This window comes from Chionomys nivalis, chromosome 2 (genome assembly GCF_950005125.1).
Source record: "Chionomys nivalis chromosome 2, mChiNiv1.1, whole genome shotgun sequence".
In the NCBI taxonomy this organism is placed as follows: Eukaryota; Metazoa; Chordata; class Mammalia; order Rodentia; family Cricetidae; genus Chionomys; species Chionomys nivalis.
In genome coordinates, this window is record NC_080087.1 from 109,981,630 (window position 1) to 109,999,787 (window position 18,158).

Here is an 18,158-nt window from a genome sequence, read left to right on the forward strand (position 1 = left end):
CCTAAACTGAAAAAAAGTTTACTATAGAGAAGAGATAAATCACCAAAAGTAAAGTAATTCAACATATTAATAGGCAAAAAATATGATATTTACAGAATTTAACTTGGATTGTAGAAACTGGAAAGCTAGGGATGGTCATATGGTTTAGAGATACAGGGCTTGCCTAGCAAATATGAGGTCCTGGGTTCAATCTTCAGCACTTTCCACAGTGCAGGGAACCCTGACTGCTCTTCAGACTGGAGAAGGAGGGAGAAAGGAGTCGGGGGAGGGGGAGGAAAATGGGAGGCTGGGAGGAGGCGGAAATTTTCTTTTCAATAAAAAAATTAAAAAAAAAAAAACGGAGATCTAGACAATCCTACCCATTGATAGAGATAAGATATAAAAGGGCAAAGACACTGCCAGTGAGAGGGAGTCTGGTGAAAGCATTCCGGCTTGGATCAAGCCTTGCTTGAATTAATGAAGAACTGAGCCTTGTCTCATTTTGTCTTCAGTGCATGCATCTCTTCTGGAAACTCTACAGGGAAGGCTGTGGCCAGTCTGAATTAGAGCGGGGCCAGTCTGAATTAGAGTGGGGGCCTTAGGATAGATATTACAGGTCCTGGCCATCATCTCTCTACCAGACACTATGCATTATCCATCCAATCCAAAGTGAGGAAGCAAAAATTCCCATTGCACACCTTTGTTAAAAGAAAGTTTGGGCAAGATTTTACACCTTTTTAAAACCAGATTTTTAAAGATTGGCACAAAAATTTAGATAATAGAAAATTGCTAGGTGTTTAAAACTTATTCTCATTTCTGAAGCAAATTAACTGTCTTCTAGTCATACCAATCATCATTATGTACAGTGGAGATCTGAGAAAGAAAAATGGTTAACAGACAATTAGGAGAAAAGAATCTTAGGGTTTCAATAACTCCAAGAATCCCATCAGAATCAGGTCTGCTCTCCTAAGCAAGGCAGAAGGGAGGAAAGAGAACTCAACGAGACAGAGGCACTGGAAGGTCTTAAGGGTGAGGGTCTTCTTTCCAGTGGTGACTTGGGCAGGTTAAAAGAAGTGGTTATAAACCAGTTCAAATCTCAGGAAAGACTGAGAATTCCTCACAGAGCCTGCTCTTAGGAAAAACAGTGGCAACTGACTGAGAGACTGAAGCAAAGGTGTCATTAACATCACAGTCACCCATCAGGAACTAGTAGAGGCTAGTCTCTAGACAAGGAAACTGCAGAAAGTCTCAGGAAGACCCTGCTGAGATAGAGGCAGGAAATGTACTTCATAGGATCACCTGATTCTGAGGCCAAAGCTGTTCTTACCATTCCCAGTGATGAAAGACACACAGTTATTATATCGCTTGGCAAAGACTTTTATCCTTCGGAACTTTCTACCCAGGCAATCTTTGCCAAAACATTTTTCAAAGCCACTGATGCATTTAAAACCAGTGAAATTTAATTAAGCTGTCCCCAGTTTCTACACAATAGCAGATCTTTTTTTCCTAGTGTTAAGGATCAAATCCAGGGATTTACGCATCCTAGGCAAGTGCTTTTATCACTTAGCTACACCCGAGCCATTATGATAGATTTCCATGCAGACAAGAAGCCATGCCTGTACAGCAGTAAAAGCTCAGTTTTAAGAGGCTAGGGAACTGGATCTTCAAACGGGGTCAGGTCTTTGGTGCTCGCTCTCTCTCTCGCTCTCGCTCTCTCTCTCATAGATATTCTAATTTATTTATACGTGTGTGTGTGTGTGTGTATATATATATATATTGTCTTCCTAGAAGATGATACTTAAGTTTCCCAAACAAAGAGGGAGAAACTCAAACACACACATGCAATATACAGCATATATATTGCTTTAGGTAAAGAAACAAGATATTTAAAAATTAACACTTTGAAACACAAGCAAGAACTAGGATTAATAATGCACTTGAAAGTACTATACAAAGCAAAGAACCTTTCTAGAAGACTTAGAGAAAATTTATGGTGTTCTTAAGGTTATGGTTTATTTCAATAACTTTCAAAACCTTAAATGATACAAAAAGTACTAACATCTTAACTGTAACCAGATTTCATATTATCCTAAGCAAGAAAATCTGGTTGAAATACCTTTTAAAATTTCTGTGATTTCTTAAAAGAGCAAATTGCAATTTTCCTAAATATCAAAAGGGCAAGAAATGAGAAACAGCATGTGGCTTCACAAACTCTGTTTAGAGGCAGCTGGAGCCAGGGAGCTGCACCTGACACTGAGGGAAGGATTAAAGCTGCTCCCTCGGTCAAGGCTACTAAGAAAGCCATAGAAACAGCAGTGGGCTGGGAACATGTGAAAAGAATAAGGAGAAAACACAAGCATGCACGCCATGGACTTGTGAAGCACTCTGTGAGCTTTTCCTGTGAGACGGTTATGACAGCAGATGATACATCAAGCACAGGTCTGGCTTCAGAGCTTCCCAAAGGACAAGGTGAACTTCTCAAAGAACAAAACAATTGATAAGCAGGCCATCGACTGTAGCTGCTTCCATTCATCATCCCAGCATTTGTGTGTCTTATCCCCTCAACTTGGTGCTGAGGGAAAGGAGGAAACTGAAATCTTCTAAGCTACCAGAACTAGGTTTCTTCTAAATAACTTTGATCAAACACTCAACCGGTTCTAAAGTGTTCCTTTCTTGATTTTGTCTTATAAGGATCTTTCTTCTTACTGTTCTTGTTAATAAAAAGACTGGCTATTTAGGGTCCTGGTTATATCCATCTCTTCTCATTAAAAAGACATAACTTCTAGTATGGATGCTATTGTATACAACATGCATGCAACTCTAAGAAGAAAGATAATATTCAACTATTTTTTTTAATATTCAACTATTTTTAAAGAAGGAAAGGAGATACATCAGAAGAAAGAAAAGTCAGAAATTACATCCAAATAAATATCCAACTGTCTGATCCCTGGAGAATGGAACTACTGTTACCTAAGCAACCAGGTTAGTGTATCTGGGAAATGAAGACAGACAAGAGTGACAGAAAAAACACTAGCATACTCATTTAATTTCAAATTTCAAAGCTGGGAAGTCACTTTGAATGAGTAATTCTTGCCACCAAAATGGCACATGCTTTCAGAGCATACTCTCTGGCTAAGGTCAAAAGCAATGGAGAAAAACAGCAATGTTTCTGCAATCCTTCCTGAAATCAGCCCAGCCTTCAAGATATTCTGAGCTGTGCTTGCCAGATCTTACCATAGGTAGTCTGCTCAACATCCTCCATTGGTAATCTTTTGGCATTCCTTCTACTGTTTCATGGTGATTGGGCCAGAAATGTCCTGATAACAAGGCTTATTGTCTAATCAGCCTAGCCAGGTCCATGTTGCTCACTCTTCCTCATTTCCAAGTATATACAAGACTCAATCTGGCTGGAAATATACTTTCCCTTTTTAAAACCCCTTAGAAACCTAGATATTGTAATACTCAACTTGCAACTATCTCTTGCCCTTAAGTTTCCTGGAGTGTGGCCAAATAAAGCCTTTGGGTGCAGCTCTTGATCCATGTGTTTGCAACTTGATGTTTTCTATAATTATGGAACCCATGGCTTATGTGCCATTCAGAAAAAATAAGATTGCCTTTTTTTTCTTTTCTTTAAGGCTTGGAATCAAAATACCTCCCGAAAATGATCTACTTTCAAAATTCAAAGTGATCTAAGTCTACCACAAATGACAAAAACATTTTTTAATTATAGACTGAACTAAAGCAAAACTGAGAGTAAAATAAAGTGGATTTTTGTTTTTGTGTTTAATGAGAATTTTAAGACTTGTTTAATTCTGACTGGAGGTATAGCTCAGTAATAGTACACTTAGCTAGCATGTATAAGCTTTAGGTAAGAGGAAGGTAGGCATGGAGGGAGGAATGGAAGGAAGGAAAGAAAGAAAAAGGAAGGGAGGATAATTCTGCTCGTATCAACCACAAGGTAGAATGGAACACACTGCAGCTAAGTGTTGATAGTAACAAACATGGCAGCAGCAACCACTTTACACAAACCACAGGGTGGCACTTCCCCTCTCTTAAAACAAGTCTACCAGAGGTTGCCCTTCCTAAAGCTAACAAAGACTTTGGGAATACATCAATCAGGGTCTTCTACCTAATTTTTGATAAAGGAGCTAAAAGTATTCAATGGAAAAAAGAGAGCATCTTCAACAAATGGTGCTGGCAGAACTGGTTGTCAACGTGTAAAAGAATGAAAATAGATCCATATCTATCACCATGCACAAAACTCAAGTCCAAATGGATTAAAGACCTCAATATTAGTCTGAACACACTGAACCTGATAGAAGAAAAAGTGGGAAGTACTCTACAACATATGGGTACAGGAGATCACTTCCTACGTTTATCCCCAGCAGCACAGACATTAAGGACAACATTGAATAAATGCGACCTCCTGAAACTGAGTAGCTTCTGTAAAGCAAAGGACACTGTCACTAAGACAAAAAGGCAACCCACTGACTGGGAGAAGATCTTCACCAACCCTGCAACAGACAAAGGTCTGATCTCCAAAATATATAAAGAACTCAAGAAACTAGACCTTAAAATGCTAATGAACCCAATAAAAAAACGGGGCACTGATCTGAACAGAGAATTCTCAACAGAAGAAATTCAAATGGCCAAAAGACACTTAAGGTCATGCTCAACCTCCTTAGCGATAAGGGAAATGCAAATTAAAACAACTTTGAGATACCATCTTACACCTGTCAGAATGGCTAAAATCAAAAACACCAATGATAGCCTTTGCTGGCGAGGTTGTGGAGAAAGAGGCACACTCATTCATTGCTGGTGGGAATGCAAATTTGTGCAACCACTTTGGAAATCAGTGTGGCGATTTCTCAGGAAATTTGGGATCAACCTACCCCAAGATCCAGTAATACCACTATTGGGAATATACCCAAGAGTTACCCCATCAAATGACAAAAGTATCTGTTCAACTATGTTCATAGCAGCATTGTTTGTAATAGCCAAAACCTGGAAACAACCTAGATGCCCTTCAATGGAGGAATGGATGAAGAAAGTGTGGAATATATACATATTAGAGTACTACTCAGCAGTAAAAAACAATGACTTCTCGAATTTTGCGTGCAAATGGATGGAAATAGAAAACACTATCCTGAGTGAGGTATCCCAGACCCAAAAAGAGGAACATGGGATGTACTCACTCATAATCGGTTTCTAGCCATAAATAAAAGACATTAAGCATATAATTTGTGATCCTAGAGAAGTTAAATAAGAAAGTGAACCCAAAGAAAATCATATAGTCATCCGCATGGAGAGGGAAAGTAGACAAGATTGCAGGGCAAAAACTGGGAACTTGCGGGTGAGGTGGCATGGGGCAAAGGGGAAATGGGATGAGAAACATGAGAAGGGGAGGATGGGAGGAGCTCGGGGGATTGGGATGGTTGGGATATAGGAAGGGAGGATACGGGAGCAGTGAAGTATATATCCTATCTAAGGGAGCCATCTTAGGGTTGGCAAGCGACTTGACAAAAAATAAAATAAAATAAAATAAATAAAAAAAAGGAATACATCAATCATTCTATGAGTTTCTTCCTCTGTTGAAAGAGGTTTCAACTTAAAAGAAAAAACTCTGCTGTAACAAAATGTCAAACAAGAGGCAGGCGGATCTCTGTGAGTTCGAGACCAGCCTGGTCTACAGAGCTAGTTCCAGGACAGGCTCCAAAGCCACAGAGAAACCCTGTCTCGAAAAATCAAAAAAAAAAAAAAAAAAAAAAAAAAGAACAAAATGTTAAACAGCTGCCCAAGACTCACCTTTGTCAGGAGTACGAAGTGTCAATTTCTTAACACCATCAACCAGCACACCAGTGTTGCCATGTCTATCTTCTGAGTCGCTGTCATCAAACTGAGCCTCTATAATGACATCAGGACTATTACAGCCTTTTGGGGACTGCTGCTGGTGTCCACAGCACTCCTCAGAGATATCAGCTTCATAAGTAACTTCTGTTTCTTTGTCATTGCTCTCTGATTTAATTGCCTGAAGAAAGGAGATAGAAAAATTCTTTTAAATCACTGCAGGCAGCTGGCAATATTAAATATTCATAACACGTGATTAGAAAAAAAAATAGACCTCCCAAAACTTGGGAGGCAGAGGCAGGTGGATCTCTGTGAGTTCGAAGCCAGCTTGGTCTATAGAGTGACTTTTAGGATAGGCTCCAAAGCTACACAGAGAAACCCTGTCTCGAAAAAACAAAAAAGATAAAAATAGACCTTTATTCTTACAATGCACAGACTTCCCTAAGGTAGATAAACAAACCAGCAATACCAGACTGGTACTCAAGTCTTTAAGATGCCACCTTTTCAGGATTCTGATCTACATATTTATCCCCTCTCCCCAAAGCCTAGAATACTAGAAAGTTCCATGCTGCTTCATGAAATTTTATCACAAAGAAGCAAACAGCATGTTAAGAAAGGATAAAAGAATTCACCCAGGTATATCACAGTGTTTCCCATGGATCCCACTAGGAATGATTTCCACATAAGATGGTAGACTCCAAGTCGCTTCCATGTGACCAAAGAGAAAAAGTCAGAATAGGGAAAGATTTTGTTCCAAAGAGAGGTGAGAAGGAGCTTCAGAAACTCAAAAACATAGTGGTAGAACACTAGGAGGTAGGCTGGGGTAGGGGACACAGAAGCATTATCCAAAAGCAAATGTTCTCTTCTCTGGAGGCTACAGGGAGTTGAGCCCAGACAGTAGGCTGCTTAATGGAAGATCCTAAATAAAACTCAAAGAGGTACTCATACCAGCAGATGCGTAAACCACAACACAGAAACATAAGAAACATGAAAAAGCAAGGTAATACGGCTTCTCCAAAAGATTATAACTCCTTGAGCACAGAAATCAAAGACAGTGAAGTCAGTTAAGACACTAGATAACAATTTCAAAAGTTTGTTAGTGAAAACAATCAATGACTTCAAAGGTGACACAGATTAAACTCAATCCAGGACCTAGAATGGGAGACATCAACCTTAAGGAAAAAACTGACAAAATGGATGAGATCATCAGCAACATGGCTGAGAAAGTCAGCAGGGAAAAGTGAGAGACTCTGAAAACAGACAGTGACAACAACAAAAACAATAGAAAGTAACAACTCAACGAGTCAGATAAGAATGCACTTGATACCACCACCCGTACACTCAGCCTAGCAAGAAAGAAAATACTGGGGATGAAGAGCAAAGCTGATGGCATGCTACATTCAAACATCAATAAAGAAAAAACAAACTCTGGGATACAATCCAAAGACCAAACCTAAGAAATTACAGGAAAATAGAAGAAACTGAGATGAAGAACATAAGATGCTGTGGAAAAGACAAAATTAGACTTAAGAGTTTATAAAATGTTCTCTTAAAGATATAAAGCCTTGGGGCTGCAAAGACAACTGCAGTTTACAGTGCATGCTGTTTCACAGGGGACCAGAGCTTGGTTCCCAGCACCCACATGAGGCTGAAACACGACAACCACATGACAATATTCGTTCCCATCTGTATGAGTATGGTAAAATAAACATCAAACAAATAAGCCGTGTGTGATTGAGTTGCTGAAGAAAACATGTGACCTTATATGTATATTGGCCCATCAACATCAGCAAAAAGTATAGTAGACTCTGTGGGTTCCAGATGTTACTATCACACTGCACCCTTCTTAGGACTCTACTTCTGCATGAAAAACAAAAACCTTATACAAGTTAAACATACAATAAAAACTAAAATGACCACAAATATGTGTATATAAATACAAAAAACAGATTCAATCACTATTTATAGTTTGTGCCTATCACTCTTTTAAACAAACAACAGAAAGTCCCCCTTGGTGAGTACTGTCACAAGCCTCTATCTTAACTGGGGTGACAGACTAATACCAAGGTACACATGCATTAAAGAACTCATTCTTGAGTACGTTACAGGGCCATACACTATTTAGGAGCCACAAACACAGTAAAGAACAGTTAACCAGGAATAAGTTCACTAAGAACTGTGGAAGGAATGAAGAGCTGGTGAAGATGTTAAGAGAATGAGAGGATGTGCGGGGTTACTAGCAACACTGCATTGTTTTGAGGATGCTTCAGTAGAAGCAACATGTAAACAGAGGCTTGAATAAAGTATTGACGTTTGATCATGTGAAGAGTCTACTAAATTTAACTGGGAGATTTCAAAATATCAGCTACTTACTTTCAGCAAACCACTTTAATAGTCTAATTAAATCACATGAAGATCATACTTAATGAAAGATTACCTTACATGGGTCAGAAAAGTTAATAAATCCTTCCTACAATATTCTAGTACTATGGTTTTCAAATGCTGTAACTATTCCCAGATGATTAATGCTAAAATGTTCACTTAGAAAAGCAAAGTGAAATATTATAAACATTTCACATCATAATAATAATTAATAATAACATATTTATAATAACTCTAAAACATAATCCTAAAATTTTGGAAAAAATGGTTTTATGAAATTATAGAAAGAGAAAAACTTGTATACAATGGTTAGTTTTTCTGAGAAAAACTAAATAAGCTTTTTAACAATTAAAAAATTTAAAAACTTGGGAGTTCTTACTAGGTGTGGCAGGTCATACCTATATACCCAGCATTCAGGAGATTTGAAGCATGGGGATTAAATTTGAGGCCACTACAGTTTCTCAGGAAATTGGGAGTCAACCTACCTCAAGATCCAGCAATACCACTCTTGGGAATATTCCCAAGAGATGCCCAATCATACTACAAAAGCATTTGTTCAACTATGTTCATAGCAGCACTATTTGTAATTGCCAGAACCTGCAAACAACCTAGAGACTCTCAATGGAAGACTGGATAAAGAAAGCATGGCACATATACACATTAGAGTACTACTCAACAGTATAAAAAACAATGACATCTTGAATTTTGCATGCAAATGGATGGAAATAGAAAACACTATCCTGAGTGAGATAATCCAGACCCCAAAAGATGAATATGGGATGTACTCACTCATTAGTGAGTACATGAAGCCAATGATAATGGCACTGGGATTTGATTCTACTGCATGTTCTGGCTTTGTGGGATCCTAGTCTGTTTGGATGCACACCTTCCTAGACCTTGATGGAGGGGGGAGGGCCTTGGACTTCCCACAGGGCAGGGTACCCTGCCCTCTCTTAGGACTGGGAGGGGTAAGGGAGAGGTGAGTGGGGGAGTGGGAGGGAAATGGGAGGAGGTGGAAATTTTGAATGGTATTATTTATAAAGCAAAAAAAATTAAACACAAAAAAACACCAATAAGGGGACAATGAACTCAACAGACAGTTGTCAAAGATTATAAATGAGCAATAAATACAAGAAAAACCCTCTGAAAAAAAAATTTGAGGCCACTAGAAAAGGAACTGTAAAACAGCCTGCACTCTCTGTCCAAAAGGACAGTAACCTAGAAAAGATTCCCTCGGGTTCTTTTCTGCAAGAGCACAACTAAGTGACGCTACATTGACATTCAAGTTTTAAAAAGTTGCCCCCTCTCCCCTTTGCCTTACACATAGATCGTCTATGTTCATAACATAAATAAATCCTATATGTCCACACATAATTACATACCTGTCCCAAAGTAGATCATTCAAAAAAAAAAATGAGGGTGGTGGCAAATTGAGTACATTGGGAAGCTGAGGCAGAAGAATCAGGAGTTTTAGGCTAGTCTGGGCTACAAAAGACTTAGGAGGGAAAGGAGGAAGAGAACTGGGAGAGAGAGGGAAAATGGAGAGGAGAAAGGGGTTGAGGAAGAAGAGAGAGCAGAGAAAAGGGAGGGAGAAAAGAAGGTAAGAAAGAAAGAGAAAGGGGAGAGTATGCTACAGAAGAAAAGGACTTTCACATCATTCAAATCAGCAAACCCATTGAACTAATTTAAATAATCTTAGAAATTAAATAATACTTAGTAACATCTGTCCTGTCAGAAGTCATTTTCCCCCCAAAAATTATATAGGGATCATCGCCCTGAGGAGTTTGCAGAGGGCTCCACTTCCCAATTGTATTGAGAATTGTTTTATTGACAAAGCCTATCCCATACCCAAGTTAACTGTTAATAGAGAGCTAGCTGTTAGTGGAACCCACCTCACATTCCAAACTATCTAGAGAACTAGGTGTGTCAACTCGTGAACTCCTGGCAGAGGAATCGTCACCTGACCAATCGTAACCTCTTGGCCTATGTGACCGATGTGGACCACGCGGCAAGACCCCGTGTCCCAACCCCCCAAGCTCCTCATCCAGGGGCTATATAAGCTGCAACCATGATGCTAATAAAACGGAGGCTTTGACAAGAACTTTGCTTGGCCTCCTTCCTGTCTCCCACCCATGTCTTTCAGGTAGTGCCTCTCCGTGACCCTGGAATAACTGACCTAATGACCCACCAAGGCGGTCGACACTGTCCATAATCATCCTCAAACAATGAGCATAGAAATAAGGTTGTCAGAGCATCCCAGACAAGCAGGTGGAGCATGCACAGACGAAGTCTCAGTCAGGGTGAGTACAACCAGACATTGCTCTATTGTTTTACCACAAAAGAAGCACAACTGGTAATAAAAAAAAAAAAAATCAAAATGACTGACATGGTAGAGTGTGACTAACAGGTCACACTAAAACATAATCTCAATCTCCCTTGTTCCCTCTCCCTGATTTGTTTTTTTTGTTTGTTTGCTTGCTTGCTTGTAACACCTGATCCTGTGTTACACCCTCAGTACAGTTCGCCCGCCACTGTACCTTTCGCAAATCGGGCAAGGGCCTGGAGATTGAACACACAAAGAAACCAGGGTCATTCGAAAGGAGATCAGCTGAATGCCAGTTTATTCAGACTTGGGGAAGTCCTTAAGTACCTAACTGCTGCTCAGGGACCCCCCCCCCTCCCGCGAGCACAGGCAGGTGGAAAATTACCATACCAACAAAGGAGTCAATGCCTAATTGACTAATCACCAGGCAGGGCAGGAAGAGCACAGGAACAAACAGGATGCTTAGTTAGCTGACCAGAAACTGTCCCCGCAAATGCACCCAGAAACAAGGGCAGACCCGGGCCCTACACTTGCTTACTTGCTATGTTTTGCTTTGTTTTTGGTGAAGTGAGGTGTTTGGGGATTATTTGCTTGCTTGTTTTTAAGAAAGAAATATAGAACCATAGGCACATGCTACTGTACCCAGCTTTTTAAAAAGACAGCAGGTGGAGAGCCTAGGCCTTTAACTTCTACTATGTGTTTATTCCAGCCACTACTGGTCTCATGAATGAGTTGGTTCCCGCAGACTACTGAGAAAACATTACACAGGGAACCAGAATTCTGACTTCAAACAATATAAAGACTGGCCCATCTCACATCTTTCTCTGAATGTAATCATATAAGAAGGATTCTAAAATCAGCATGATTCTACCCAACTATTTATTAAGAACTGTACTTTCCTGATATAATAGAGGCACAAATGTAATGGGAGTAACCAGTCATCTTTTGGTTGGATTTAAAGCCCACTCCATGAGGCAGAACCCATAACCAACATTGTTAATAAGGCCAAGAATCTAGACAGGTCCCAGGCGCTAGGAGAAAATCTACTACTAATACTCTCCTAAATGAATATAATAATAAAAAGACTCCTAATGACATATTGCTATATTCATAGATCAGTATTTAACTCAACCCACATCAGAGAAGCTTCTTCTTGCACTAGATGCTGGATAATGTGCAGAGGGTGAAAGACTTTGGAGAGCTCAGTCCTACCTAAATGGGCTGTCACTACCATATCCCTCCCCTCAAGGCTCAGGGATCTATGAAGGAGAGAAAGTGAAAAGTCTAAGAGCTAGAGGTGAAAGATGAATTCAAGGAAACAACATTTTCCAGACACAAGAAGACTGAAGACTAATGCACACATAAACTCATAGAGACTGTGACAGCATGCACAAGACCTGCATCAAGTTCAAGCCAGACACATTCTTAGCAAGAACACAGGCAAACAGGCACAAAGTCCCACCCCCGGCCAAGAAGCTATTTACAATTGATAGTTTCTGTAATGGGGAAAATAAATTTTATTCAATGGACTGACACTAGGTATGTATATAAACCATGCTCCAGTGCGGGTCTCATGCTCAGAAGTAGATGGCCAACACAAATTGGACTACATGTTTGGTTTTTTGGTAGGGAGTGACTTTTGCTTTGTTTTGTTTTGGTATTAAGGGTGTGTGTGTGTGTGTGTGTGTGTGTTTGACTTTAAGAAAGTCATGAAGGACAATGGGTAGTGAAGAGGGTAGGATAAAGGAGGAAAACAGGAGTTGAGGGAGGGGAAGAATATGAGCAAAATATATTATATGGAAAAAATTTTTAGAAGAATTGTGCTCTGGTTCATACATACAAAGATCAAGAAATCACCAACGGAAAGAAGAGATTAGTGGAAAGCAATAACCAGAATACAATAAAATTAGCTATATAGTATATTTTTTAAATTTTATTTATAGTTCTGGGAATTGACCATAGACACACACTAGGCAAGTACTCTACCATTTTAGCCCAATCCTGCTATACAGCACATTAAGGAAGAAACCCAGTTAAACAATGTTTTACATCACTATACTCAAGAAAAAATATTTGAGGCTGGGGAGATAGTTTAATCAGTTAAGTATCTGCTACACAAACACAAGGACCTGTATGTAAATATCCAAAACTCATTAAAAGCTAGATGTGGTAGCACAGACTTGTAACCCCAGGACTGACAGTGGGAAAAGGGGAGATAGAAAACAAGTAGATCCCTGAAGCATACTGGCCAGCCAGTCTAGTTAAATCAATGAGATTTGGGCTCCAGAGAAGAATAGCAACCATGGAAAGACATTTGACATCAACCTAAATCTTCCAACACATCAGACCATACACACACTCACACACACACACACAGAGAGAGAGAGAGAGAGACAGAGAGACAGAGAGACAGAGAGAGACAGAGACAGACAGAGAGACAGAGAGAGAGACAGAGAGAGAGAGAGAGAATATTACTATTTTAGGTATTACATTCACTTTTGAACTACAGAAGCAAAAAATGTTGTAATGTGATTTCATAAATAAATCAAGTCACTGAAAATTGGGCAACTAGAACATAAGTATTTTAAATTTTTTCATTCTACTCACTAATCTAAGACACACATGAATAAAACAAGGGCTAGTGAGATGACTCAGAGGATAAGTCTCCGATCCCACTGGGGAAGGACAGAACCAGTTTTCAAAAGCTATCCTTTCACTTCCATATGCACACTGTGGTGAGTGAGCCCATACTCACACACACACATACACACATAACAAAAATCAATTAAAAAAGAAAGAATAGACCAAAAGGCATAGTGGGATACAGATCTTTATGAGCTCTCAAGATATAAAAACCTATGAAATCTTGAAACTGTCCATATTGCATAGTGGTTAGAGTCAAGATGCAGGCCTCCTGGAGACAATGGCTATTTCAGGTTCGGACTAGGACAGAGATAAGATAAATCTTGAACATTCTGTCTTACTAGAACAAAAAGGAAACTACTAAAAGATGTGAGAATCTTGTCTAAAGGACTTGGAAATTATCATAAAAGGGTTCTCTGATGAGCCTTGGTGGACTGTAAGCATTTAAGCCACCTTTCCTATACAACCTATAAATCAGCATAATCAAAAAGCTCATGAAGGAAAGTTCCTCATTGAAGAACTGCTTCATTTAAATTCAGATGACATGAAAGAATCACTATTTTGTTACTGTCACTTGGATTTGGGAAATGATAATCGATGATTCCTAAAACCAAGAAGTCACAAACTGCTTTAGGAATCGAGAGTAAGAGTGAGAGAAGACAGACAACAGTGAGAAGAGCAGGGTTCCTTTTACTCAGTTTGTTCTGTTAGTCTGTAATGCAAGGAGAACTAAGTCTACTCTGGAAGGTCTGAAGCTGGCAGAACTGCATACTCCCCAGAGGTGGCTGAAGCTCTGCTACCTCCCAGAAGAGCTATTTCTGAAAATTTCACTCTTTGAATCTTGGTCTGTCATCTTTAAAATGGGGACAAAACTATTCAATAATCATAAAGCTGTAAGAACTGAGATTGTTCTGAGGTGCCTGGAATTTGAAAGGCTTGAGTAAGTGAATGTTTTCATCATCATCTTAATAATAAACTCAACAATGAACTTAATTTCCTGTAGAAAGAAAAGAAAAGAAGGATCAAAATTAACTGCCATTCATAATGAATTCAGGTAACAGAAACCAAAATCTAGGAACAGTTCAGTAAAGGGAGACATGCTTTGTCTTAAGGCCTGGAAAAGTCCAAGATGTGAAGGAGCATCCAGGAACAGCTGGAAATGGAGGTCTAGGGACTGGAGCACTGGGATCGAGATTTGTGATCATCTACCACAGTCTGGCAGTTAGCAGTGGTGCCCCAGGCTAAGTGACAGCTGAAAAGAGAAGCAGAAAACAGTGCTATGGCACAACTCAAATAAAGAATCCAATAAGAGAAGTATAGAGAGTGAATATACATATAATTGTGAATATAGGGATTATAGTAAACACACACACTGACAAATCTTCCCTGTGCTTTTTCATACATTAGCTGATCTAATCCACACAATGGGTGATACGGGGAGACCAATCTTGGCCACACCATTTCACTAAAGAGGGAAGATTCAGATATGTCCACCCCATAGTGTCAAGGACTGTGACATGAACTCAGGGTTAGGGTTCTAAATCCAGCCAGCATGCTTGGTCCCAGACCTCCTAGAGACATCTCCTTCCTGAGTTAAAGACAAACAGATTTAGAATCAACTTCATACACTTAACTGTTGTTACTCAGTGTTTGTGTGCAAACAATCAAAATTCAAAACCCAGTTCTTTGTTATATGCTCCTCTGCTAACCTCCCTCTCTGTGAAATGTCCTTTGGCCTTCCTCTGGCCACTGCTAGTCTCTGTCATTCCTTCACTCAAAGTGTTCTTGATCAGGTTACATCCCAGGTATTTGTACATTTCACTCTTCCACAAGACAGTAAATTAAGTCATATTCATTGCATCTCACAGAGTTTCCCACAATGGTTGCACATAAAATATGCTCAGTTGACTCTTGAATAAGACTTGAATTAACTATTTTAAAAATTATCAAAAAAGAGCAGGAATGAAAGAGCTACCACATAATTAGAGACACAAAATTAAAACGCATGTTGGCATGATGCTACACCGTGACCCTGCCAAGCCCTCAATGACATGACACATCAGGAAAATAATCAACAGGTACTTTACCAAAATGGAAAAAGCATACCACTGTGAGGCAAATATTTATAAATGTGAGGAAATGAAATTGAAAAACATTAAAATAAATACATTAGTTTCTAAAATAAATCAGGCCTTCGTGTTTATATTACAACTATGGTTTCCAACAGAGTCTCAAATGTAAATAGAAAAATCCATTGTTTCCCAATTTGAAAACAAGTCTTAGCACAGAAACTCACAAATGTACAGACAAAGAAGAGAAAGTCTACATTGTGAGCAGCTTACGGGGCATTGTCTGTCCTTTTCAGAGTTGTAGAATACCTTTCTATCACTCAAAAATGGGAGGAATTATCTCCACTGAGAAAGTAAATTATATCAACTCAAATAGCAAGTGAAACTCACCAGGATTAAGAGGAGGAACTGGTCACTTCAAAACTGGTGTGTGTTAGGGTTTTCTTCCCTTCCTCTTAAAATTAATATGCTGTATTTCAAGACTGAGGAGCAAACAGAAAAATTCCCTGTAACCAAAAAAATTCAAATGGAATCCTAAGTAAAGATACCAGGTAACATTTCCATTATACTGGCTTACTTAAACTCCAGACAAAACATTTAGCAGCTCTGTTTATTAATACAGAAAAACCCTTCTATGGATACAAGGGTCATCTTTTGAAAAGTGTAATTGTTTAAATTTTATAAAAAGAGCAAGTGTATTTCATGATAATTTAATTCCAGAGGGCGGGAAGAGGAAGAGGAAAAAGAAGCGGACACTATGGCATTCCCTTGAACAGAGGAATGCTGTCAATACAGCTTTTCTAAAGGATTCTCATGCACCACACCTCTATCCATATATGTGCAGTAACCAGGGCCACTGGGTCAGTGTCAGCTGAAGGCTCTTTGCCCAGGAAACAATTGCCTCTCAAACTGCACGTGAGCCTCTGCTTGGCTTTAATGCATGTCAACAAGTCCTTCTAGGAGCTGTTCTTCTTTCTTTGCTACACTGACTGGGCTAAAGTGACAGTACTCAGTTACCACACATGTTTTAACACACTTCCAAATCTCTTAATGACATATTTGGGATGAAGAATAACATATGATTCAGAAAATACCTTGGAGCCAAGAAAAGCAATTGGTATTTATTTCCACAGGGCAACAGGTCTCTTTCACTACAAAATACAACTATGGATCTATCATCTAAAACACATATTTATGGATATTCCTGAGGACATACATAGAATAAAATGATGGATCATCACATGGACCTTTTATCTAGTTACCAAAAACATAACTAACTATCGCTATCCATTCTTCTGCTGTTCAGGCCTCAAACCCTTGTCATCATTAATTAATCACTCAATTGTTTGACGTCTCCCACCCACCACCCATCGCCCCTATACATTCCTCTCAATCCATCCCAGAATCCAGTCAGTTCTAAGTTCAATGATGCCAATCTTACTCAGTCTCTGCCATCTCTCAGTCTCTACCATTAAAAAAGTCTTCCTGCTCATTTTAAATCTATTCCCAACTCAGGGGTCAGAATAAGCCTAGTTAAATACAAGTAACATTGCATCAATTCCCCTTCATAACCCTTCTAAGCCTTCACACCAGTCACAGACAGGCCAAATCTTAACAATGATGCAAAGGCCCTGACTAATATATTACTCTCACTCCATCCCACTTATCTGTTCACCCTCACCCAGTAACTCTCTCTCTTAGCCTCTTTGCTATTCCCTGACACACTATGGATGCACCAAATGTTTCCCAAGATCTCCAAAAGGAGTCCCTCACATCCTGTAATTGTTACTACTCCATTACCTTCTTGACCCACATTATGAAGAATTTCCACTCTCATCCCCAAATTCACATCCCTCATATTTTTCTGCCTCTTTAGCACTTACCACTTATTGAGAATGCCACAAAGACTGTCTTATTCTTTTTTTTTTTTTTTGGTTATTCGAGACAGGGTTTCTCTGTGGTTTTTGGAGCCTGTCCTGGAACTAGCTCTTGTAGACCAGGCTGGTCTCGAACTCACAGAGATCCGCCTGCCTCTGCCTCCCAAGTGCTGGGATTAAAGGCGTGCGCCACCACCGCCCGGCAAGACTGTCTTATTCTATGTCATTATACCTCCCCAATGAAACACAAGCTCTATGACTAATTTTCCCTTATTTGCTCATTTCTATATACCCACCACTTATAATAACACCAAGTACAAAGTGGGTATGCAATACCTATTTGCTGAATAAATAAATCTTGATAAATGTCATAAAATCCAAATGATACTTATCTAATAAATTTAATAAGAATTTACCAATCTCCACACCCGAATACAGATAAAACCATTGTGCAAATATAATACATAACTGTTGCTACAATTTTCAACACTCACTTCCAATCCCAAAAAAACCTCTTGCCCATTTCTGTTGGGCCAATGTAATGCCAAAATTACTGCACATCCTACTTGCAAAGTGGCTCTGCCCCAGCAGGTCTCTCCCCAAAGTATGAAAGAGCTCAGAGGAAAACCCTCAACCCTACAAGAAGGACCTGCAGCAAGATAGATGACTTAGAAGCTCGCTGCCTATTTTAAATGTAATATCAAAAGATTGTTTGAAACTTTCTGTAAGTTACAAGTGTGGTATATACATATGTTGTAAAGTAAGATCTTACTCAACAAGATATCCCTATCTTATACTTGAATAATTAAGACCTTAAATACTTTAGACAATATTAAACTGCAAATCAGTAGAAAATCCAGATACCTGCCTAGATACTGTCTCCATCCTGCTGAAAGACCCCCGGTGTTGGGAGACTCTCACTCAAGTCTTGGGATAACACGAACCCCCCCCAGTAACTCACGAGAAACTGTCCTTGCTGCAATCACAGAAGGTTTATTTGACAGGGCAGGAACCAGTGCTCTGGGGCCGAGACTCATA

General features: G+C 39.3%; 1 protein-coding gene across 3 annotated transcripts in view; it reads right to left on the reverse strand.

Moving 5' to 3' along the window:
* The window catches only part of Dis3l2 (DIS3 like 3'-5' exoribonuclease 2), a 381,117-nt gene that overhangs the window by 249,861 nt on the left and 113,098 nt on the right, over positions 1 to 18,158 (reverse strand). For all 3 annotated transcript variants that reach the window (XM_057762692.1, XM_057762690.1, XM_057762691.1), the window contains one exon: positions 5,785 to 6,007. In XM_057762692.1, the coding sequence (XP_057618675.1) occupies positions 5,785 to 6,007 (223 nt within the window). The remainder of the gene's footprint in view (positions 1 to 5,784; positions 6,008 to 18,158) is intronic.